Source organism: Mytilus galloprovincialis, chromosome 8 (genome assembly GCF_965363235.1).
Source record: "Mytilus galloprovincialis chromosome 8, xbMytGall1.hap1.1, whole genome shotgun sequence".
Taxonomy (NCBI): Eukaryota; Metazoa; Mollusca; class Bivalvia; order Mytilida; family Mytilidae; genus Mytilus; species Mytilus galloprovincialis.
The window spans coordinates 30,519,523-30,545,984 of record NC_134845.1 but is presented as its reverse complement, the minus strand read 5'-3'; the positions used below and the strand labels follow the sequence as shown (position 1 = coordinate 30,545,984).

The window sequence follows — 26,462 nt, the reverse complement described above, 5'->3', positions numbered from 1 at the left end:
TTTTCTGTTGTTGTGGTATAGTTTGCTGTCTGTCTACCTCTGGAGAAGAGTGGGATGGTTTGAGATTACTCTGAATCTGACTGTATGGTGGTGGTAATAAGAACTTTCTATAAGGTATACTTCTGGAATCACATGTTGCGTTAGCTCTGTGTCTATTTTGATGTTCCATACTTCGTGTTGGTAGTTGACTATCTGGATTTGATACCATTTGGTGAAAGTTTGTTGGTTGACATGTACCCACAGGATTATTTTCAATCTGATGGACATAGTTTTGTGGTTGACTGTACTGGTGTTGCTCATCTTGGAATGGTACATTCTTTTTTACCATGTTTAAGGACTCCTGGCTATGAATTTGCAACGGATATGGTTGTATGTGATGCATTTTTGCACCTTGGTATAGTTGATTGTTGACGTGTCCTTGCACCTGATGTGGCTGGTGATAATTGTGTAGGTGAGCATTTTTATGTGCTTCAGCCCTCCCAGTTGTTTGGTTTGGGATATCATTTGAGTGTTTCCTATGCACCATTCTTTCTGTGTGATTATATTCATGAGTATGTCTGATTTGGTGATCTTGGTGTGCATTCAGGTGACATTCTCTGTTGGTCATTTGGTGTTCGTATTCTGGAATATTCCTTTGGCTTATGAGATGGGGTCTATTATCTTTGTTGTTTAGTTGATCAGGTATACTAGAGTTGTAGTTCTTTTCTGATTCAACATTTATATTGCCCACTTGATATTTCCTATTGGAATTGTAGTATGTCTTTGGGATATGATGATGGTCATGGTGGAAGTTGTTCATATACCGGTAGTGTTCTTGTCCGGATAGGTGGCTTGTTTCTTGAAATTGTTTTTGCTCTTCTGTCTGTTGAGAATTCCACATCTGATGTATCTGATCCAGTGGGTTGTCTTTCTTAGCATAGTGGTTGTTATCATTAATAAAATGTGTTCCACCTTTTTGAGATTGTAGCATCATTTGGGATGTGATTGCATTGTTTAGACACATGAACTGGATCATTTGTTGTTCCACCTGTTTTACTCTCATTTCAAGCATTTGAGTTTGCATTTCTTGTCTTAGCTGTGATTCTATTTCTCTTCTCATTTGCCCTGTATCTGAGTTTTTACATTTACATGGGTAGGGGTCTTCTGTTGTGTTTCTATCATATTCATTTGGATCTTTATTCTGTAGCAGTTCCATGTTTCGTTTGAGAAGATCAATGGTCTGATCTTGTTGCTTGATGCGTTGTTCCAATGAGGTTATATAGACAGTTTTATTTCCCTCATTCTTTTGGTTTATATTTTTGGAAGATTTCCTTTGGGAAGGCTTTGTATTTTCTTTATTTACCTGATTGATTTTGGTAATTGATGCCATCACTTCTTCTGTGTGAGTGTTGTTCACCTCTATTTGTTTTGGAAAGGTCTCTTCCGTTTGAATGATTATTGTTTGATTGACTGAGTGCTGCTTAACCTGTTCTTTTTGTACACTTGTACTTTTAGCACTTTCTTCAGATGTTTGGACCTGCTGTATTGCTTTTTGACTAATGTTTTGGCTTGTTAAGTCATCATTAGCATGATTAGAGGTTATGAGTATAGTGTTGTTATCATTCTCATTGCTGGCATTTATCTGTAGGTCTGAGCTTGTGTTATTCTCATTCTTTTGTTCTTGATCAGCCATAAGGTTTGTATCACTTTTCCTCTCTGAATTTTGTATTGGGCTATACATAGTGATTGGCAACTGTGTATAGCTAGTGTCTTCACTAGATTTATCCTTGTTTTCAAATATAAGTTCATAGCTACAAAGGTCACATATATATGGAGTGTCTGGGTCCATTTTATTTACCTCCATTGTTGATAGTTTTAGGCAGCTGTAATGAAACCATTCGTTGCATTCATCACAGGCAATAGTGTTTTCTTGAGATTCTTCTTTACATATGGGACATAGGCATATGTCTATGTCATCCTGCATTAACGTATCTTGTTTAACTGGTTGGACTTGACTGGAGGTTTCATCTGATGTTTTTACCAGTTCTGTGCTTACTGTTATTTCAGATGTCTGATTCCTGTTCTTTTCTATCATCTTCATCGTTTCAGCCATACCTGTATTTGCAACATCTAGTACATCAGAACATTTGTTTATATATTCCTGTATGTCTGGTAGTATATGCTGTAGGAATATATTTATTTCAGAACCATTTACAAGTATTTTGCTGGTGGTTCTATATGAGTTGATTGTACATTTTGAGATTTTCCCTGAAGTACCATCCATTTTTTTCTTGTGTATTTTATATTTATCCTCTACTATATGTCTTTGTTCATCAAAGATAGCTTCATGTGTCACATTGTAATTAAAAGTGAATTGTGGGCTGTTTAATTTTTCCTTCATTTCTACCCGGAAAAGTTCGTATGCTGCAGAGCTGAAGGCTATTATAACATTATTTCCTGGCTTAAAGTTGATATCTATATGCTTGGAGTTACAGTTGTCAATCTTTTTCTGTAGAGCATTCCTTCTATTGAGGCTGTATTCTCTAGTGACATTTTTTCCATTTGAAATTTGATCTTCTGGACATGAAGTTAACTGTGTTTTAGATCTGTTACTTCTTCTTAGCTTGGCAACAGCCACTTCTTGTTTTTGGATTAATGTTGCCATAGTTTTTTTGTATTTTGCTAACTTTAGGTCTGTGCTGATAAAGAGCAAGCTTTTACCTTGCTATGTGTGGAGGTCTTTAATGTGACGAAATTGTAGCAAGCTATTACCTTGCTGATTGGAAGTCTTTATTGAGTATGATGATAGTTGAAGCTGATAAAGAGCAAGCTTTTACCTTGCTATAAGTGGAGGTCTTTAATGCGATGAGATTGTAGCAAGCTTTTACCTTGCTGGTTGGAAGTCTTTACTGAGTTTGATGATTATGATGAGGCAAGCTTTATCCTTGCTTATATTGTTAAATTGTCTTTAGTGCGGACGAATTGTAGCAAGCTATTACCTTGCTCTGATGGAGTCTTTACTGAGTATGATGATTATGATGAAGCAAGCTTTATCCTTGCTATATATAAGTATTAGAAAAATTTGATTGTGAAGATGGAGCAAGCTTTTGTCCTTGCTTATATTGTATAGTTGAAGCTGATAAAGAGCAAGCTTTTACCTTGCTATAAGTTGAGGTCTTTAATGCGACGAGATTGTAGCAAGCTTTTACCTTGCTGATTGGAAGTCTTTACTGAGTTTGATGATTATGATGAGGCAAGCTTTATCCTTGCTTATATTGTTTAATTGTCTTTAGTGCGGACGAATTGTAGCAAGCTATTACCTTGCTATGATGGAGTCTTTACTGAGTATGATGATTATGATGATTTATTAGAATGTTGTAGCTGATACTGAGCAAGCTTTTACCTTGCTATATGTGAAGGTCTTTACTGCGACGAAATTGTAGCACGCTATTAGCTTGCTGATTGGAAGTCTTTATTAAGTATGATGATTATGATGAGGCAAGCTTTATCCTTGCTATATAAATGAGTATTCGAAAATTATGATGAGGATGAAGCAAGCTTTATCCTTGCTTATATTGTTTGATTGTCTTTAGTGCGGACGAATTGTAGCAAGCTATTACCTTGTTATGATGGAGTCTTTACTGAGTATGATGATTATGATGAAGCAAGCTTTATCCTTGCTATATATAAGTATTTGAAAAAATATGATTGTGAAGATGGAGCAAACTTTTGTCCTTGCTTAGATTGTATAGTTGTAGCTGATACTGAGCAAGCTTTTACCTTGCTATATGTGGAGGTCTTTACTGCGACGAAATTGTAGCACGCTATTAGCTTGCTGATTGGAAGTCTTTATTAAGTATGATGATTATGATGAGGCAAGCTTTATCCTTGCTATATAAATGAGTATTCGAAAATTATGATGAGGATGAAGCAAGCTTTATCCTTGCTTATATTGTATAGATTCTTTAAAGCGGACGGGATGTAGCAAGTTATTACTTCGCTGTGATGGAGTCTTGAGTTAGTATGTTGATTATGCTGAAGCAAGCTTTATCCTTGCTCTAAGGAAATATTTGAATACTATGATACTGATTATTATGATGATGAAGCAACCTTTATCCTTGCTAAGATTATATTTGTAATTATAAACTGTTAATGGTTATTGTATGTTCGATAGGACAAGTAAGCTAGAAACTTAGTATGTTATGTTAATATATGAATGAGCCCAAGAAATTGCAGCTAAATATTTGTTGATTAATATGGATTATATATGCGTTGTTGGATGATTAGAACTGTATCTTTGTAGTCTTTTAGCAAGATTAAGCCTTGCTTTGAATAGATATAATGTTTGAATAAAAAAGTTGAAGTTGAAGTTAAAGTTAGCAAGCTAAAACCTTGCTTATACTGTGTTTCGTAAACTAATAGCAGAGTTCTACCACTCGTTTTAAGATCTTTCTAATCCAAAGTTTTGATAGTAGTGGGCTCGGGTGAAGACCGTCTTTGAGAATTTTAAAGTCTGTATAGTATTTTGTTTTTTGCCCCGGAAATTTTGTCTGACGAAGGAGATCTCTGGTAAAATTTGGTGAATAGTAAAGGTTTGAGCTTTTATTCCTGTCTTTTATGGTTTGGCTGTTGTTGTTTGGATCCTTCGCAGGTTTGTCAGTAGATCTTACTCTATATAGCTGCGTGTTTAGCCTGCGTATTTGCCTGTTTAGGTAAAAGATTTGATTTTCGAGCCTGGTGGTTTGTTCTGTAAATTTGATCGGGTCCTCGTGCCCTTGGTGTTTGTTATAAAGTTTGATACTGTATGGTGGGCACTCCAGGAAACAGACTTTTGTATGCTTGTATCTCGATTCTATCTGAGCCTTTAATGTTGAAAATTTGGTTACTAAGTTGTCTATTTTACTGTGATATTTTGATGTGTTATAGGTGAGGGAGATGAATTTCCCTTCTTTTGTTGTCAAGTCACAGGGGGCTATCCACAGAAATAATATTGCTCTGTCCTTTTTCTTTATGTTGGCCTTAATAGATTTCCAAATAATATGGGTCTTGTTGATATTAAGTCCAGGTTCAGAGACAATTTTTATATCAATAAATTTTTCAGTTGAAATTTCGTCCGCCAGATATCTGCCTCTGCTGTCAGCTATGAGAAGGGCTTTTTTCTTTGGCTCTTTTTTTCTTGCGTTACCCAAACATATGTTAAATATGTTTTTCCTTATTTTTACTATTGACATAAGTGTTTTGGTATTGTTCTTTAGTATATATACACAGGTAATTGATTTGTTTACAAGTTTTCACCTTTCTTTGGAACTAGCACGGGAAAAAATGGCGGACCCTGGACACAAATCTACCCTTATCTATTAAATTAACAGGATTTACAGGGTTATTTACACGAGAAAAATTCAATAAAAGTTGTTAAATAAACAAATGTGTGACACGGGAAAATATACAGGGAAAAACTTTTAGAGAAAAGTTATTAAAACTCTGGTTTTCTTTCGCTCGTCTTTTTCAAACATCCATTCACTTGCACATTCGGAACTCTCAGGTTACAACCAATTTGCATAAAACTTTGGTAAATTTTCGTTTTTTTTTTAATAAATTTTAGATTTTACGTTTCCGAGTTTTGGGTTTTATTCATTAAAAAAGGGGGATTTTCAAGTTTTCGGACAAAAACTCAAGAATGCTTACACCAACTTGCAAGAAATTGTGGGGAATTGTTTATATCTACTGACAAGAGCTCCCTTTCTATTTTTATAAATTTTAGAGGTACAGGGATTTATTCATAAAAAAGGGGGATTTTCCAGTTTTCGGACGAAAACTAAAAAAACGCTTTCTGCAGCTCTGATGAAACTTTGGTGAATTGTTTATATCTTTTGATGTAAGCTCCCTTTAGAATTTTAATATTTTTACATTTTACATTTCTGAGTTATTGGGTTTTATTCATTAAAAAAAGGGTGGTTCCAGTTTTCGGACAAAAACTCAAAAATGCTGTCAGCAATTCTCCTGAGACATTGGTGACTTGTTTATATTTATTGATGTAAGCTCCCTTTTGATTTTCACAACTTTCTCTAATATGACATTGAGAATAAATTGAACTTTACTTGTTTATAGTCTGACAACAGATTTACTAAGTATTGTCAGAGACATATATATATACATGTGTATATACATGTATATATATGTCTCTGGTATTGTGCAATGTATTGCACGACAGCAAGAAATCTTTAATTGGATATAAATTCAATCAATATAACCAATTTCAAGTTCTTGACTACATTTATTCAGAAACCTATGATATGTCAAATATTTGATTACAATCCAAATTCCGACCTGTATCAAGCTTGAATTGTGTCCATTTTTGCTCCAACTTTTCAGAAGAATTGCAAGAATTTTTAATGTAAAACATATATCATAACGGTTATATGAGCAATGTCTTTGGCACTTTCGAAAAGAAGTGCTGATCAAATATTTTAAAATTGTGGCCCTTTGAAATATCAATTTTGATGGAAATCACATTACATTTGCTCTGAAGCCTTTATTTCTCTTAGATATTAATGGTATATGATACAAAAATAAAAATAAAAATAATATTTTTCGCAACGTCAAACTTTGACATATCGATAAAAGATGCATTTCGACCGATTTTTGTCATTCAGACTGAAATAACTTAAAAACGAGTTCATGCATCCCTCTTTTTAAAATGACATTTGTTTCTATTACTAATTTCGTTTTATAGCTGGTGAACCTCGATGCCTGACAGCAGTATAGACACGATAATCCGACATATATAAACTAGTATATTGTAGTAGTAACGATTGAAGAGGACACTGTAAAAAGGTTCGAATTATATCAATTTGTACTAATAAAAAAGGGAATGTTGTATTGAATAAACTCGGTATACATGACTTTGTCTATCTCAGGAAATTGAATGGTCGTATCATTTGGAATGCAACTGACTCAAGCACTCTGACTATTTAAAATAAGATTAAGGTAACAAGACGAACATTTTACGACCCATAGCTTTTACATTTCCTTATTTATCTACCAACATGTATCATCACGGAAAATATCAGAGCTAAACACAAACCTAAGAACTACTTAGACATAAGATAAGGTAATCAAAAATCAGTAGTCAAAGTAAGAAATGTCAGAAGAACAACGACAAAAAGACAAATATTAGTCCACAAAACTCATCAATGTGTTCAGGAAAGGTTGTCAATTCCTACTCAAGAAGTCAGGGGAAATTTAATGAAATATAGGAGCATTGCAAAACCGTACAAGCAAAGTCCAGATGCAGATGTGTATCCAATGGCATTTGATGCATCGATTTTATCAACAGCTAGCCTAGAAACAGGAACCGTAGCTGTTTCTACTACATACATCAATCAACAGCTAGCCTAGAAAACAGAAACCGTAGCTGTTTCTACTACATACATCAATCAACAGCTAGCCTAGAAACAGGAACCGTAGACGTTTCTACTACATACATCAATCATCAGCTAGCCTTGAAACAGGAACCTTAGCTGTTTCTACTACATACATTAATCAACGGTCAGCTAGCCTAGAAACAGGAACCGTAGCTGTTTCTACTACATACATCAATCAACAGCTAGCCTAGAAACAGGAACCGTAGCTGTTTCTACTACATACATCAATCAACAGCTAGCCTAGAAACAGGAACCGTAGATGTTTCTACTACATACATTAATCAACGGTCAGCTAGCCTAGAAACAGGAACCGTAGCTGTTTCTACTTCATACATCAATCAACAGCTAGCCTAGAAACAGGAACCGTAGCTGTTTCTACTACATACATTAATCAACGGTCAGCTAGCCTAGAAACAGGAACCGTAGCTGTTTCTACTACATACATCAATCAACAGCTAGCCTAGAAACAGGAACCGTAGATGTTTCTACTACATACATTAATCAACGGTCAGCTAGCCTAGAAACAGGAACCGTAGCTGTTTCTACTACATACATCAATCAACAGCTAGCCTAGAAACAGGAACCAAAGCTGTTTCTACTACATACATCAATCAACAGCTAGCCTAGAAACCGGAACCGTAGCTGTTTCTACTACATACATTAATCAACGGTCAGCTAGCCTAGAAACAGGAACCGTAGCCGTTTCTACTACATACATCAATCAAAAGTTCATCTTCGTCTATTGTGCATTGTGTCTGTTCTTGTCTCGCAAGATTTAAATTATAACGCACCTGATCATAACATACACATTCTTTTTTCTATTCTTTCGGAAAACATGGTATGACGTTTATTCACATAGATATATGGTGTGCTGCTACATATTGCATGTTCTATTGTTGTACTACTCGATGCTACAGTTCCGGCATAAAGGGGATATAAAAAGGACTACAAACACATTTGTTGACAAGCATATTAATAAATAACTAAATACAAAATGTTGGCTAGTTTGACATTATTCAAATTCAAAACATTATACAAATTTGGACATTGTAAGCAAATAAGAAAAATATTACAGGCAGCAATTACGTATGTTGATTGTCAGAAAACATTTAATATAGAAACGGACAAAGCTTTTTATACGAAAGTAAACGTAAAATTGTTAAATTTATATACACGTAGAAACCTTCTTTGCGTTCTTAGATTTATAGTATAAATAGCAGGTATATTATCTATAAACGTACGTTTGAATTCCGTTTAATTTGTGACATTTTCTTTACATTCAACAAAGTGTGGACACAGATCAGTGTGGATGGTATGTTTGGATGTTTGACAGTGTTTTCTGACAAAAAGAGTTCTCTGATATTTAGATTCAATAATGAACGTTGGATGTGCATCAAATTTCAAATAGCTGTAAAAGCTATGATCATGTTAGATGGTGTTTCATATGATGGTCAAGAATACCTAATAATAACCGTGAGTCCACAAAGATTAACACGTACGTGTCTTCTGTTTGACCACATATAACACGGATGAAAGTATAATGTTGGAAGATTTTGATTTGTTTCTGTTCAGTTTGTAAAAACACAACCTTTGATTAACAAATTTCCATTTTTATAGTCATACAAGGCGGGCCAGACGAAAAATTCAATTTCGGACGCACGTGCTTGATCACATGACCACCAAAGTTTATGGTAATCGTCATTAAACTTTGTATCTTGCACGGAAAGACACATCGGTGGTTGCTGTATGACCATCTGCCATGCTAAATTGGCACTTTCCTTGGCGTATGCCACAACAAGTTTGTTGTTAAGACACGAATCATCAATATCACTGAATTCCTTCATAACTCGTGACAAAGCATTCTGAAATAAAATGATAAGTTGGAATTGCATATTTTTATGATGGTACTACTGATTATAACATCAAAATTGGTATGACTTATTTATTTTACCGATTGTTTGACTGAACACAGTATGTTTTACATAGAAATGGATTAAGGAAATGTGTTGGGTATTTGTCAATGAGACAATCATCAGTCTACAAAATGAACACAACAAAGGTTGCCAAACAGTTAACATACAGTATTACTATGAGGTAATAATTTGAGTGTAATTGAAAATAATTTTCTTAAAAAATAACATACACCATGACCACAAAACAATATACTGTAATAACTTCGTTATGAATATCCAGTTCATAGATATAGAAAATTGTGGTGTGAGTGCCATTGAGACAACTCTCCATCCAAATAACAATTTATAAAAGTAAACCACTATAGGTCAATGTACGGCCTTCAACACGGAGCCTTGGCTCACACCGAACAAAAAGCTATAAAGGGCCCCAAAATTACTAATGTAGAAACATTCAAACGGGAAAACCAACGGTCTAATCTATATAAAAAACGAGAAACGAGAAACACGTTATTATCAAAGGCACTTGAATCTGACAAAAAGTTGTATAAAGTATAAAGACAAGTGTCTTTTTAGATTAAATCCGTATTCATGTGACCTTTAATTGAACCCCTTAGCTAGTGGTGGTTTAATATATATAAGAAGATGTATTATGAGTGCTAATGAGACAACTCTACATTCAAGTCACAATTCATAAAAGTAAACCATTATACGGAGCCTCGGCTCACACCGAACAGCAAGCTATAAAGGCTCCCCAAAAACGACTATTGTAAAACTATTCAAACGTCAAAACACAAACTGAGCGTGATCAACTATTAAATAGAAAAGAATGTCAACAATGGAAGCGAAACAACGGGAAACCATTCGGAATTTTCGGTTTTAAATTCGAGCGCCACTGAGTTTTAAGTGGACGAAAGCGCGTTTGGCGTACACAATTATAAGCATGGTATCTTTGTTTGACAGTTTGTAATTTCCCATGTTCACAGTAGTATTTAAACCTTGTGCTATAATGGCTGATGACTACACACGTGGCCAATGTTCTATTTCCACCGGCCAATGTTCTATTTCCACCCAGCAGTTGGCTGTTCATAATTTATTGAATATTCGCTGATTGTTTACTTCTATATACAATCATGTTTGGTGGTAACTTACCTGACTAATTACGTCTGTGTCAATATTGTGATAATGTTTTCTGTACAACTGGCCTACTGCATCGGTTAGTTCTTCTGGTAGTTTGTTCTTTCCATTAGAGGCAGCTTGTAAATTTGAAACCTTAAGACAAAAAGAAGTAAGTGAATTTAATAGTTCGTGCAATTTATAGATAGATATAAGAATATGGGGCATGAGTGCCAATGAGACAACTCTCCATGAAAGTCACAGTTTGTAAAAAGTAAATAATTATAGGTTAAAGTACGACCTTCAACACAGAATCTTGGCTCACTCTAAACAGCAAGCATTCGCCTATTTCGCAATTTGCATATAAACAGGCAATGGCTTGATTTAAACTGTGGCTAATTTGAACACAGAGGGGGAAAAAAACCCAACAAGGGCAAACATTTTTGTTTGCATAAAATCTTGCGTCACAAAATGTTATGGCTTCGCTGCGCTCGGCAGTTTAAATGGTATTTTAACAGTTTGGTGGATTCACGCCCTCTTTAAAAAAAAATACGGATTCGTCTCGGATACTTACTGGTTCTATTGTCAACGAATGCAACAATTTTAGTTAAACCTATAGTTTTATTGTCTTGTACATCTTAACAAAAGTGGCATTCCTGAAATGTTGAAAGAGTTCCCTTTATTTTTGTCTGTTATTATTTGCTATATTATTGCTATAGATTTAACGTTTTACTCTTTTGCTATTATATATTGTTTGCCTTTGAAACGATGATTATGTCATGCAATACAAGAACTCTTATATACAAAAAAGAAGATGTGGTGTGATTGCCAATGACATAACTCTCCACAAGAGACCAACTGACATAGACATTAGCAACTGTTCGTCACAGTACGGCCTTTAACAATGAGCAAAGTCCATGTTAGCTCTATCTTACCTTGAATCGTGTTAAAAACATTGTACCCTTGATGTGTCATGTCCGATATAAACTTAAAGAGGCCAAGTGAGCTCAAATTATCCAATTCGTTATTAACAACGATCATGATTGGACAATTGAATAATTAACTGACGGCCTGTGCAAACGCAGACAAAGCTTCCGTTTATGGCACAATTAAAGAAATTGGTTTAAAGAAAGGAACGACTTTTATGTATTTCAATATACTTAGAGTATACTTGACGCTTTCAATCTGGCTCCGCCAACATGTCGTCCGAAAACTCAATATGCTACAGGATAATCAGGGACTAGTGTCGGAAAGAACAATATAATTATTCCTAATTATCAACCAGGTGATGTTAAACTGATAGAGAAGTACGCGCATGCATATATGCAAGGGTCAAAGTAATGTAAGAGTTGATCTCTGACTCGTCGGTCAGAAACTTCAATTTGGAAAAGTAAAATCAACGACTGACGTTGTAAAAATTACTTATTTTAGGTGGTAACTCTTGGTCATTGGATGTAAATGGTCTTAATACACTTACCACAATGGTTGGTTGATTGATGATTTCAGCAATGGTTGATTTGGAGGCTTCCTTCACATCTGTACAACATTCGTAGGTTTTCTGAAAACAAAGACGTAGAAAACTTATCATTTGAGACTATCAGCAACACATATTTATAGCCGATTACTTGGCATTAGGCGGCGAAAAATGTTTCGAAATGGGGAAAGAAGAACAAAAAAAGTCTTTGTCCTTGTTAAAAATTTTTATGTCATCAGTATCTATACTATTAAACGAGAAGACCTCATTTTTGGTGTCGCTTCTCTCCTTTCCACAATAAATTAATCAACACGCCTCTGTGTCCTATAGGTACAGTGCATAGTCGCATTTGTCATCCATACATATGATTATTCAGATTGAGTTATTTTGGGAGAAAAACGAGAAAAAAGGCGTCCGGATATGGTCCCGTCATTGGATAAAACTTTAAGTCAGATTAGATTTCCGGTTTGCGTTTTTCTGTATACTTTGAACATACATATACAAAGAATAAAGTGTATTTTCAGAATTCTATCTGCTATCATTTTCAAGTTTACTATCCACGGCGGTCACAGAGTTTATTAAATAGAGAGGGTCTGTATACTATATCAATAAAACCATGGATCGATTAGTAAACTTATAATTGAAAGTAAATACACTATATTTATATAGTAATGAATGTTCATAATATACAGATAAGCGCTAAAAATATGCATGTGAACTTTTGATACCTTTTCTGAAATTCTCCAGTCATTAAATATTTTACTTTCAGAATTCTATCTGCTATCATTTTCAAGTTTACTATCCACGGCGGTCACAGAGTTTATTAAATAGAGAGGGTCTGTATACTATATCAATAAAACCATGGATCGATTAGTAAACTTATAATTGAAAGTAAATACACTATATTTATATAGTAATGAATGTTCATAATATACAGATAAGCGCTAAAAATATGCATGTGAACTTTTGATACCTTTTCTGAAATTCTCCAGTCATTAAATATTTTACAAAATTCATTGATTACAAAAAAAAGAAGATGTGGTATGATTGCCATGTTGAGACAACTCTCCACAAGAGACCAATATGACACAGAAATTAACAACTACAGGTCACCGTACGACCTTCAACAACGAGCAAAGCCCATACCGCATACTCAGCTTCAAAAGGCCCCGAACTGACAATGTAAAACAAATCAAACCAGAAAACTAGCGGCCTTATTTATGTACAAAAAGTGAACGAAAAACAAATATGTAACATATAAACAAACGACACTGAATTACAGGCTCCTTACTTAAATGTTCATAACATACTAAATGAAAACTATGTTCATATTGAAATCGATAGAAAAACAAAAATTGGGAATTTTGGAAATAAAGGAGGAGGGATAAAAAAAAAAAAAAAAAAAGCATTTTCCTGTCCCAAATAACCTATATATGACTTATGATACTTTTGCTGAAATTCTCCAGTCATTCAATATTTTACCAAATTCTTTCAACAACACTTTACATACTTTAAACTACGCTCTGAATGCCCGCGATTTCGCGGGTGTGTTCTAGTAAATATATAAAATATAAAAAATGTTATTCGGATATCTTGCAATTTAACTTTCTTTTAAATATGGGAACTTCTTGAGATTTTATATATGGTTTAAATCCCTGTTCTCTTTAGGTACCTGCACACAACAGTAATGCCAACCATTAGTAAAACAGCGGTTTTTTATGCTTCATCCTCTGTTGTGTTGTCCTCTCAAGAGTCTTTTTTTAACTACCTTTAAACTATCGACAACAGTAGTACTTACAATTAATAATGAGCAGATAATTCTTAAGATGGCTTCCTCGGCATACTGTATGTTGTTTTCTCATGATTCTGTCAACCTACTGTTTATTTTATTTACACTTTACCAAACACAACAGTACTACTTACCACTAGTATTGAGCAGAGAATTCTTAAGATTATTTCTTCTTCATACTCCGTGTTGTCTTCTAAAGATTCCTTGGCCTCAATCCACTGCTGACTCTCAAGAGAATTGTAAGCTACAGCTACATTACTAGGTCGACATTTTTCTGACAGGTTCTCAACTTGTCTATTATCCAGACGAGGCAAAGGTTTTACTGACCTTGTAACCCTAAAAAGTACATGTACAAATAAATTAAAAAACTAGGAGGTAGTCACTAAGTCCCTAGGGAGGAGTCGTTTTTTAGACATAATTTGGACCAATGGTTTTGCAGATATATAAACGTTAAGATAAACCCAAACCATAGTGATATATATTTCATAGATATATAAATCAACATATGTAGTCTGGTTAAAAAACAACAAATTACCCTTCCTATCGCATTTTTGTTGTTGTACAATCTTAAGTTTTCTATGTATTGTATTGCTATTGTTCTCTTTTTGTCATTTTATTTTTAGCAAAGGTGTTGTCAAAATTAATTATTTTCGATCGCCTTAATCTCTTTAAATATAGATTCAGTTCATTTATCATAATTAATTTATTCCGTAGTTACCTTTGTTTAAGTGTGTCGTTTTCAGATTTCATACACTTGACACTATCTTCCATAAGTCTGTATTCTTTCAGCACCGTTTCCATGGATCTTTGTGTAGTTTCCAAAGCCACTTTAGAACTTTTGTTTTGTTCTTGTAGATTTGCATTTACTGTCTCTAATTCCTTTATCGTCTTTTCATGTTTTGCTAATTTTGTTTTTAAGCTCTCGTTTTCAAGGCGAATTTTGTTTAACTCTGCCCCAGGTCCATGTTGAGTTTTAGTTGATGGACTTCTATCTTCATGGCTACTACCTCTTTGTTTTCTAAGCTCCTCGTTTTCTCGCTTTAGTTCGTCTAGTTTTACCCAAAGTTGACCCATACCTCCAGTTGACCTGGTTGGTGTTCCATGTGAACCTACCGTTGGCTTCTGATTTTCTGCAGAAAGAGATTCAATCAGTCGTTTTGCGGTGTCCAGTAAATTCCTAGTTTGAGGATCTCGTCTTTTCATCAGGAATACGTTAGATAAGCCATCACAGAATGATTTAGCTTCAACCAACAAATCTTGTTTCTTTGCTGCTGCTGACATTGTTTATATCTAAATAAATTTGCACAAAAATAACGATATTATAATAGTACGCATAATATGTTGACCTGAATTTATAGCTTGTTTCTATATGTTACTTAACAGAACCATGAGAACTAAAAGAAAGATGACCTACGGTTATTATAGACATTATTTGGTCTGAAATCAATTATATTTCTTATATGTTCTTATTGTAATCAGGTGTGTATATAAAAATACAAGTTCACAAAAGTACAATGTTTTTGAAGACGAACATGTATTTAAAGCTGTCCGCCCATCATTTGTTGACAAAACACGTGTGTATAGCTATACCCAACTGCCATCTGTCTAGTTCTATTTTAGCCATTATATTGATTAACTCTATCCGGTGTTTTAACCGAATAATAGAAATAATAATGTAATTTTTAAAAGCTCCATTGTGAAAGTCGTTAGTATTGGCGCCGTATAAAACATAAATTTCTAAAATTGATTCTCATGGCTTACCTTCTATTGTTTACTTTGCATAAAATACCAAAATGTCATCTAAAGTCCAAGGAATAATATGGAATATTGAAAAATCACAGAACATGGATCAATAACCATCAAAAACGAAGGAGCCGTGAGTCATTTTCTCTTCATCGTTTTCACAATTAACATAATGCGCCTCATTCATTATTGATTGTACAGAAATAAATTTCCAATATTCAATATTTAAAAAAAAAATAATATTTGAAAAACGCTCAATAAGTCTGGCTGATTTTGTGTTATTTTTTTCATATCGGTAAACTAAATAGGACAAATTCATAATATACTGATATATGAAGCTATCGACTGACTGTGTATCAAATTGTTGCCAATATTCATTAATTTGTACAAAACAAATCAATAAATATCCATAGCGTCCCTATACAGCGGAATTTCCCAGAACAAAGACAACACGTTAACAACATCATGGCCGATTCCGAAGCTGTTGATACTACAGACGATTCACCGAATTCTGAAAACAAGCCGACAAGTCCTCAACTGTTGCAAGATGAAGCAGTATCATCAACACTGGAAATGGCAGCTGATGCATACAAAATTGTCTCAGCGATTGACTTTGGAACTACATTTAGTGGATATGCCTATACATTTTTACCAAATAAGGAGAAAATATACACAAACAGAAACTGGGGACAAACACAGGGATTTCTTTTGCACAAAACTCCAACCTGTCTGCTATTGAAACCTGATGGAGAATTTGAAGCATTTGGATTTGAAGCCGTCCTGAAGTACAACGACCTGAGCGAAGAGGACGCTGGGAACCACTATTACTTTGACAAATTCAAAATGAAACTTTATGAAAACAAGGTAAGTTCATGAGATTAATTAATGATAAAATCTGCAAATTATAATTGTGTCACGCATTAAAGATGATATAGAATAACAAAAGGACTATTTCTGTGACTGCATCTTTCGATCCTTTACGACAGACAATTAAGCTAATCTGCCATCTACTTACTAATGTGGTGGATAGGTAACACTAGACCACCGAAAACTGATTTTTTAGTAAAAGTAAAATCACAAAAATACTGAACTCAAAGCATAGGTGGCAAAGTTGTCTAGAGCACTTGGTATATAGTGCAGGCGGTGTTATCACGATATCCCAATAGCATGAGTTCGAATCCCAGCAAGGGAAGAACATGAATTTGCTTCCGCAAATTTGCAGATTTAACATTGTTGTGCAGGTATTAAGAGTAATTGCAACTAAATGAATTATACTTTAAAAAAGATTACTACGTTTGATGATTGTGTATTAAGAGTAGTTTTTATCTAAAATTAAACATTTAACAATAAACAAAATCAATCTGTTCTCATTCGATTACCATTCTTCTCTTCGCAGGTTCTAAATACCGAAATTTTAATTGAAGACGCAAGTGGAAAGACGAAGTTTGCAGTTGATGTATTTGCAAAATCTCTCTGGTTCATGAAACGTCACTTATTGAGACACCTGGCAGGAACTATGGGATATGAACCAGATGAAAAATCAATCAGATGGGTGCTCACTGTTCCTGCAATATGGGATGAAAATGCCAAACAGTTTATGAGAGAGGCAGCACATAAGGTAATTAACAGAGTCAGAGACAAATGTTACTTTATCGTTTACAGCTAATTTCCTAATTCTTAAAACTGACTGGATTGCTTGCTTTGTTTGTATAAACGTTAAAGTAATTCAAGTGTTGTTATTAACATTGACATCTTCAAACAATATATATAAGGCATATTTTAACCTGTATATATTATATTCAAGTTTGATAGGGTATTTTCCCAATTACAATTGTACAATATACAAACAAAGTAAGTGTATTGATTTGTTTCTCTCGTTTTGCTATATAGAACGTTGGGCCCTGTTTCAATGATATAAACGCTACATTTTCTTTTAAGAAAATGAATTTGAACAAGAAACGTTCTCTTGGTTTTTAGTAAGCCCGAGGATCAGATGTTTCATAAAACCTTTTTTTTTTACTTATGCTAAAACACTGAATTTCACTTCTTTTAGGGCTAAGTATTTCTACTTAAACTAATTCTTAATTTCATTTCTGTAGGGTGGTTTGATTGAAACTACACACAGTAACCAACTGCTGATCGCGTTAGAACCAGAAGCTGCTTCTTTGCATTGTAAACTACTCCCAGCAGAAACCTTTATGGGTAACTCAGAAGAGCTACTAGCCAAACCAACATTTGAACCAGGGACAAAGTACCTGGTTGTTGATGCAGGAGGTATAGTATTTTTTTGTATATCAAATTTCATTTTATGTTTCTTCCACAATCTTTTAGTTCCGTTTTAATATAATCACTGTATTTTCATTTTCAAATGATTTATCAAGTAAAATAAGGCTGAAATAATTATAGACAAGTGGTTTCTATAGAGAAAAAATGTTTCTGTTAATCATTTTCTGGATTTGCATACCTTGTAAAAATATAAAAGATGACGATCTAAAACGATTAAGAAGGGAAAAGGGAAACTTTAAATCCACGAGATGAAAATAGAAGACATAAACATTCACTCACAAATAGAATCTGAAAAATTCATATTGGCATAATAAGGACTCCAAAATATAGAAATTACCAAATGAATATCTACACTATAAATCGTGCGTCTAAAGCTCTTTCTGGATTTATCTTATCAGGAACGCTCAAAGGATATACAGATCTGTCTTACCTAAATAAGGCTAAATTCATATTTGGTATCAGAGTTAAAACATTAATCAAGTCTGAGACTATTGCACTAACATGAAATATTAGCGAAAAATCAAATATATATCTTCTTTGACAATTTTCAGGTGGAACAATCGATATAGTTGCTCACAAAATTCGTAAAGATGGAAGAATTCGTGAACTTTTCCGTGCCACCGGAGGCGCTTGGGGTGGCACCGTAATTGATAGACAGTTCTTAAACCTGACGGAGAGAATATTTGGTGAAAGTTACATGAAAGCATTCAAACACGATTTTCCAAAAGACTTTGTTGAGCTACTTCAAGACTTCGAAATAAAAAAGCGAGGGGAATGCGATTCCGTTCGAGTTTCTTTACCCTATAATTTCTGCAATTACAAACATGAAGGCAAAGGAGTACAGGAAATCATCAAGAACTATTCGGAAACTTCAAAACAGAAAGTGAGGTTTTCGTCCGGGAAACTCGTCCTGTCGTCTGAAATTGTCCATTCACTGTTTGCAGATACACTGTCTCAAATAAACGAGCACATAAATACACTGCTTCAAAAAAACAGACTAAAAGACATAAGTTATATTTTCATTGTTGGTGGATTTGCAGAATCAGTGAAACTTCAACATTCAATAAAAGAGGCCTTTGAGTCTCGCGTCACAATTTTGATTCCAGAGGAAGCAAGTTTGGCCGTTGTGAAAGGCGCCGTGACCTTTGGATGTGATCCTAGTGCCATCTGTCAAAGAATATGTAGATTTACATATGGAGTGGGTTCTTATCTGCCGTTTGAAGAAGGCGTCCATAGAGAAGACTTGAAATGTGTTTCAGATGGAATGGTCCTGTGTAAAAAAATATTGCAGCCATGGGTTGAAGCAGGAGAAGTAATAGGGCATAATGAAGTTTGGCGGGAAACTTACACACCGATAATAACAAATCAAAAGGGAATCATATTTGAATTCTTTAAATCTTCGAAACGTAATTTAAAATACGTAGACGAGGAAAATGTTGAAAAGTGTGGGTCTTTGATTGTTGAAATGCCAGACATGACAGGGGACAAAGACAGAGCAGTTGACCTTGAAGTAATATTTGGTGGGACAGAAATAAAGGTGATTGGATCTGATCATACCAGTCAGACACAAAGAGAAACCTACATAGATTTTCTCTCGGTCTAAGAGATATAAGAACCAAGTTGTTTATATATCATCATGGGACAAACTGAGCAGACATTCAAATGTCAAAACTGGATCGATTGTATTCAGAAGTAAATTACATCATTTATAGCTCCATATGGAATTGGTTACACAAGTCAATAGTTATAAGTTGATAACGTTGTTATTGAACATCCATAAATTACCATGTAGAAACTCGAGTGTTATATAATATCAGAAGTCCCATAATGGACTTCTGATAATATCTGTAAAGACAATTTATAATTGTACAATGTATTTGATAAGAGGTGCTATTTTGTGTCCATCCGAAACAATCATGAAAAAAAAAAATCAGAATAATATTCTTTTTATCTGCACCTTCATGACAAAGCCCTCACTCCAATAAGCTTACAAATGAACTTTTTTAATTGTGATGTCTTACTACGGGTACCAGGTGGTTTATTGAAAGTTCTTAATATTTGTCAGCTTGTGACTGTTTCCTTCAAGAATGCAGTTCTTCAAAGAAAAAAACAAACAATTCTATTCATAAGATAAACTAGTTTGTATTCTATAAATCTGCATATTTGTCAAAAGACGATTGAGTTATCTCCCATGATAAGATTTTTTAATCATGTTTTTTATTATTTGTACCTTTCCTATTTATTTTTAAGGTTATGAAAATAGAAAATTGCTGAACATTATTAGACTACATGATTGTTAGAAAACAGATGATTATTTTGGAAAAAAAGTCTATTTATCACAGTCGAAATATCCTCTAGAAAATGATTAGAATTTTGATTTTTTTCATGTTTTGAATTGCAGTGCAGTTTTATTGGTGTATACCATACTCCATGGCTCCTTTTATTCACATCTAAATTCGATTCTAAGCAAAGATAATGTAACACTTACAAAATATTAATACATGTATTGTGTGTTTATTACTTAATCAAATGTTATGGTAAATTAACACACAATGTGACAAGATTAACATTATAATAATGAAAATTTGTATTTTGCTGTTAATATTCTACATGTACAGGAGGGCATTTAGTATTGTGTAGGGTGCACAAATTTTTTGCCTAAGCTTAATTTTGATTTTATTACATGTAATACTACTTTAATTCAATTGTTAATATATCTTTTTGTTAATATTACAATTAGTTAGTTTTCATACTGAGTTGTGCTATCAAAGGTTGTGTGTTTCTTGTGTTGTGATAGCTCATGTACAGTGCCTATTATGGTTTTAAATAAAATGCATTTATATTTAATGAATTTCTGTTCAAAGATCATAATTTGGTATATTGCCATGGCCTCAAAATGATAAAAGTTTGTTTGGAATTGGAATCTATTGTTTCTTTTTATAAACAGTGCTAGAGATTTAACTCTATGATTCCTGTCTTGTAGCTGTGATTTTATCATTAGCACCATTTTTGGAAACTGTAAAAAAGAAAGACTCACAAGTTACCTTATCCATGCTTTTCTTAGGATTAAAATGACATGAAATAATTACGTCTCAGATTAAGATTAAATGAAATATTCTATCTCTTACATCTTGACTTTTCATCGGCTAAGGCTTTGAAAAATGCAAAACATAATTTCCTCTATAAATGGAATGTGGAAACAACATTTAGACACCATTCTTGATATTTGGAGTGAATTAATATGTAATCAGTCTTTAATTAAAGGGCGCCTTAAAGTAAAGATAAGTTAATTAAATCCACTAGCACTGATACCATGATTGCCATTAATGATACTAAATAAAGCAATTTAAAACTGGCACTTGTGTAGGAATATATGTCATCCAAGGAGGTTATACGAGATAAACTCTTTGTGTAAACTAAGGGAGTTCTTTGACTGACCTTTTTCCATAGGATTAAAATAAAACGAGGATGGTGTGCAAGTAATTTTTGTCAATTTGCTTATTGGTTTCACATGAATATTTTTATTACTGGATCAGTCAAAAGCTAGGTGTACACCTTGTTTGCCACTTCAAAGATCATTCCAAGGTAGTACCATAATACTTGGCTTCTCAGTTTCAGAATTTGGTTCAGATTAGCTGATACCTTCATTGGTAAAAGTTGAAAATTATAAAGTCTCATGGAAATACACAGAAAATGATGCAAAACTTCGGAATTATCCCTTGGTCAAAAGTAAGAAATGAAACAAGTATTATGCATGATCAACATTTGTGTTAGATCTATCATCAAGTTACTAGTTGTATAAAGAGTAAACAGTGATTAATAAAGTCTCTGGAATGTTGTGAAATGTCCACCTATTGTCTGAATTTGTGCTATTTCAACTTCAAACAATTTCAAAATGCTGACAAAATGGTCTGTTTGAATTAATGGCTATCTGTTTGAATTAATGGCTATCCCAATTGGTTATTTAAAGGTTTGAAATTCCAGAAAAGACAAATAAAAATCAATATTAGAATAAAGTATACTAGTCTCATATGCTATGTTTTGCATCCAATTGATTCACTCATTTTTCATATAATGAAAATATGATTTCCCATTGGTTCAGTTTAAACCTAAACGACATCATTGTTTCTATTCAGCCAGCTGAATGTGGAATCCTTGCAGAATACTTGCTAATCATTTTCCTTTCAAGTTTGAAATGAAAAACATCTGGAAACCCAATCTAGATTAATATAGAATTTTTTAATTTTGTAAATTTTTGTATCAAATGTGTAAAATTGTAATTTATATAAAGGTTATTCAGTACAGTATTCCTTCAAATATTAGCATGTAGTTTCATAGATCACACACATATTGTGACATTCCATTAGATTAAATAGTAACCTATATAGTAGTACATGGTAACAGCCCTATGTATGACATTCCTCATTAGTTAAGGAGGAATATTTGCAGTGGCGGATCCAAAACTTTTCACAAGGGGGGACCCACTCGAGTCATGCTTCAGTGATTGCCTATATAATCAACCAAATTTTTCCCACGAAAGGGGGGGGGGAAGGCCCCCCTGGATCCGCCTATGATTTGTAGCATGTCTCACAGCCTTGTAAAGTTAATAAAAATTTGGTATCAATGTAGAGAACAAATAAAAATTCTGAATCAAGAATTGCTCTTAAGTGATTTATGCTGCCATCTTTTTGGACAGATGAGCTATAAATTTTTTTCCTTGAATAAAAACAATTAAAATCTTTTGGTACTCTGGCTGATTGTAACTGCAAATTTTTTTTTCATTTCATGATTTCTTTTTCCACAAGTATTTATAAACTGATCTGCCTGTTCTTGCTATCATGAAACAAACTAGCTAAACTGCAAGCAAAGCAAACTAAATGATACCCTTGACCTCACATAAAGAAATGGCCAAGTCCATGGTTTTCTTAGTGCGAGCAGGAGCACAATTAAATAACATTCAAGATTTTTCAGAAAGATTCATAACATTCTGATAAGGGGCTTTGAAGGAAAGACAGATCAAATTATGTACTGTTGAAATGTGTCCTGGCATTTATCAATATCACAAGGACCAAAACTTCTAAATGGTAAAAGTAACAATCATCAATATCAAACTGGACCTCCATTGTGTCAACAGTAACAAAATTTGAAAATTTGAAAAACTTTGGATGGATGGTTCATGAATAAATGCAACGTCATAACTGAACCTCCATTTTGTCATCAGTAACAACATATTTAGGCTGGAAACACCATTTTTTTTATCTTTCAAGACCCATTAATCCTGAACAGTAAAAGTCAAAATTCTCATTATTGAACTTGACCTCCATTTTGTTGTCAGTAACAACATATTAAAATTTGGGTGAACAGTTCATGAGTAAATGCATGGACAACATTTGGCAGCTGCCTGCCCACCAGCTGTACATCCCCAAATCAAAAACTAATTTTTACTTCGTAAATCCAGTAAAAACTACCTAGAACAAAAACTTTAACCTGGAGCGGGACAGACAAATGAACATGCGCAGACCAGAAAACATAATGCGCCTCTAATATCGTAGGTGGGGTTTAAAAATGGAGTATGTGTCCATGCCCCCGCTTCAATATAACCTTTTAAAGGGACATAACTAAGTGCGATAATGGTGAAACTACCCAAAATTGTACTTGATTTGAGTTTAGTGGTAATCAGCATTGTGTTTCAGCAGTTTCATAACAATAAATGGGAACACAGATGATTCCCATTGAGCATATCATATAAAGTTATAAAGGGACATAATTGAAGCAAACTAAAGTTAGAGAACAGAAACGACAGATTTTGCAATTTTTTCATTTATATAGGGGCATAACTCTAGAACGGTTAAAGTGATGACACCCAATTTCAAACTTGATTTGTGTTTTGTGGTAATAAGCATTACGTATAAGTTTAAAACATTTGGTAAAGGCAAACTGAAGTTAGGAAACAGAAACAAATTTGATTGATGAGGATGTAAGCACAGACAAGGTTAACACTTAATTCTCCCTCCCCTACGACAGGGGCATAAAAATCCTTCAGATAAAATAATCAAATAACACACGGAAAATTAACAAAATGTAAGCAAGTTTATGTGAAATTTTAAATAAATTCTATCATGTGAAAGAATTTCACTTTTTATAAGTATGTAGCAGTTATCTAATATCTTTGGACTCAATGTCAAGAAAATGAATACAACTATACATGTAACAATTTCAATTTTTATTGAAAATATGCCTTTATAACATAATAAGCACTAAAGAGAGATAATATAGAATGGACGTGATTAATTCAATTAGATATTACCATGGTTTTATCTATATTGTTATGGTATTATGCATATAACGGGTCTTTTTCTAAATAAATCATTATGATCAAACCTTATATAACAAATAACTGAAGTATTCAATACAACATCATACAAAATTTAAATTTCCAAAAAACGGAATGTGATGTCACAAATTCAATTATTCACCTTTGGTCCCAAAGTGTGTACACTTCATGTAGGTTAAATCAAAATTATAAATAGTTTCAAAAATCATTTTTGGGAGAGATGGAGAGAAATGGTAGAGAATTGTATTTATTTACTGTAGGAATTGCAAATTATTTTAAAAAAAAATACAACACTCCTTATAGCTGTTAAACTGAAATAATTCACCAAAGTATTAATGAAACATTTAATTAAAAAAAACATCAATGAAAAAATTAACATATAGCTTGAAGGAACTGGAGGCACTTACAGTGAGATGATCAAACTAAAACAATACATTTGAAAATATATCAAAAATGCAAATTTAAACATAATGAACTAAATACTAAAAATTTTCTTTCATGCAGCCACAGTAAACCTTGATGGAACATGATAAAGTTATAAAAATATATAATTATTAATGTTGAATTAACCAAAAGACAAACTTAAACAAATAATTGATCAGCAGTGAATAGGTCATATCACATTTGTAAAAAAAATTATGAAGGTTTGAAATTATTGCTCACTATTCAAAACCTGAGATGGTAAGAAAATGCTTAATAATTTATTTTGGCATTTGGAATTATAAAATATTGACACTTTAATACAAGATAACAGACAATTCCTTTGGTTCTAGTACATGAATTTATTCCTAATTATCATGAGTCAGCACTTTACTCTTTTATATGTTTATTTTTTCATTGACTTCATGCTTTATATGGGACTCATATAAAGATCATGTCATTCAAAAATCAAAACCTTTAAAAATATTGTTTGAAGAATATTAGTCTAAAATAATGCAATTTTATTATCATTAATGGTCAAATATTACGACAAAATATCATAAGTTCAAATGGATTTTTTTCAATTTTTTGTTGTTGACAAAAACATGGTTTTTTTTTCCTATTCTATAACATTGCCATTGGCTCGGAATTGAATGTTATCTTCAGCACACTTTTATATTCAAATAAGGAAATATTAAACTCATATAACTGTGATAAGAACTTTTTCATTTGAAACTGCTTCAGAAAAAGACCTTGGTTATAAGTTAACATATTACATGTATATTGCACTATGTACAAGAAACACTCATCTTGTTTGAAAACTTCACTGGGTTATTTCCCTTTGTAAATGTAATCTCATTTCTTTAAAATTTTGTTTACGAAAAATACTGAAAAATCCAAATGAATTATTTTTTAAATATTACCAAAGAACTTTCTAATTAAAACAATAACTGGTTAATATTTTGAAAGTAATAAAATTTTCAGCATTAGATACCAATTCCAAAAAAAATAGAATGAAATGTCTCCAATGAATGGTTTTAACATCCTTTTAAAACATCACTGATGTAGGAAAATCCTTTATATGTGAATACACTGGCAATTAACTCTAGCGACAAAACTTAGCCAATCCAGCGAAGCTTACAGAGTGTAGTTTTATGTTATGAACCAAGCGTCCTGTGGTTTATTTACATTCAATAATTGTTTGAATTCTGTACAGATGAACACATCATTTTGCTGCTTTCTCTTCTGCAATATCTATAAATAGAAATGTTAAAACAAAATTATTCAGTTTTATCTATCACAAGAATGCAGAAAGTAGGTGTCTGATAGATTTAAAACGTGCAAAAATTACAACTTTTTACTGTTAAGCTTCTGGTCAAAATTAGAATGTTCAGTAGTTCCTGAGCTAAGCCTGAAAGTATATTTGTTTTCATTCAAAAGATGTTTCATAGTTTTTTCAAACAAGTAGTAAGTGTCAGACGGACAAAATCTTACATTTTACATCTCATCACAGCACTTTCTAGATGCTGACTAAATATAAAGACATTCTGTTCAGTTATTCCTGAGAAAAGAGTGACCAAAATATTTGTTGTAAGAATGGACAGACAAGATGATAAAATGTAGCCCTACTCCTGACGGGGTTGTATAAACTGACAAATGTGCCATTAGACAGACAGACAAGATGATTGCAATATGACCTCCACTCCAGTCATTTTTTCTCTCCATATATAAGGCTGTTAATTTTCTTGTTTCAATTGTTTCACATTTATTCATGTCAGGACTTATATAGAGGACTATACAGTTTTGGTTTTTCTATGTAAGAGAGCCGTGATGTAGTGGTTAGTGCATCGGACTACTAACTCAAAGGTTCCTGGTTCGATTCCCTTCTGGGATGAAAATTTCAGGAACTGAATTTTCAGCTCTCCCTGGACACCATTTGCAAGTATGGTCTCGAGGAAACAATGAAAACAATGATAGTCCGTCGGAA

At 33.3% G+C, this 26,462-nt stretch overlaps 3 protein-coding genes across 18 annotated transcripts in view; 1 reads left to right on the top strand and 2 right to left on the bottom strand.

The window, feature by feature from the left end:
- Positions 1-8,544: 8,544 nt before the first annotated feature.
- On the bottom strand, positions 8,545-15,606 carry LOC143085541 (uncharacterized). The gene is made up of 6 exons (XM_076261959.1): positions 15,454-15,606; positions 14,411-14,982; positions 13,827-14,028; positions 11,907-11,987; positions 10,466-10,585; positions 8,545-9,265 (listed from the first exon to the last, which is right to left on the bottom strand). The coding sequence occupies exons 2-6, from the start codon at positions 14,971-14,973 to the stop codon at positions 8,972-8,974; spliced, it is 1,260 nt and encodes a 419-aa protein (XP_076118074.1). The 5' UTR covers positions 14,974-14,982; positions 15,454-15,606; the 3' UTR covers positions 8,545-8,971.
- A 161-nt stretch (positions 15,607-15,767) lies between these two features.
- Positions 15,768-20,145, top strand: LOC143085540 (heat shock 70 kDa protein 12A-like). The gene is made up of 4 exons (XM_076261957.1): positions 15,768-16,299; positions 16,832-17,053; positions 17,535-17,709; positions 18,273-20,145. Exons 1-4 carry the CDS (start codon positions 15,901-15,903, stop codon positions 19,322-19,324), a joined length of 1,848 nt encoding a protein of 615 aa, XP_076118072.1. The 5' UTR covers positions 15,768-15,900; the 3' UTR covers positions 19,325-20,145.
- Positions 20,146-23,929: 3,784 nt separating this feature from the next.
- Positions 23,930-26,462, bottom strand: part of LOC143085539 (uncharacterized) — a 38,428-nt gene continuing 35,895 nt past the window's right edge. For all 16 annotated transcript variants that reach the window (XM_076261947.1, XM_076261943.1, XM_076261951.1 and 13 more), the window contains one exon: positions 23,930-25,729. In XM_076261947.1, coding sequence (XP_076118062.1) covers positions 25,701-25,729 — 29 coding nt within the window. In that variant the 3' untranslated portion in view covers positions 23,930-25,700. The remainder of the gene's footprint in view (positions 25,730-26,462) is intronic.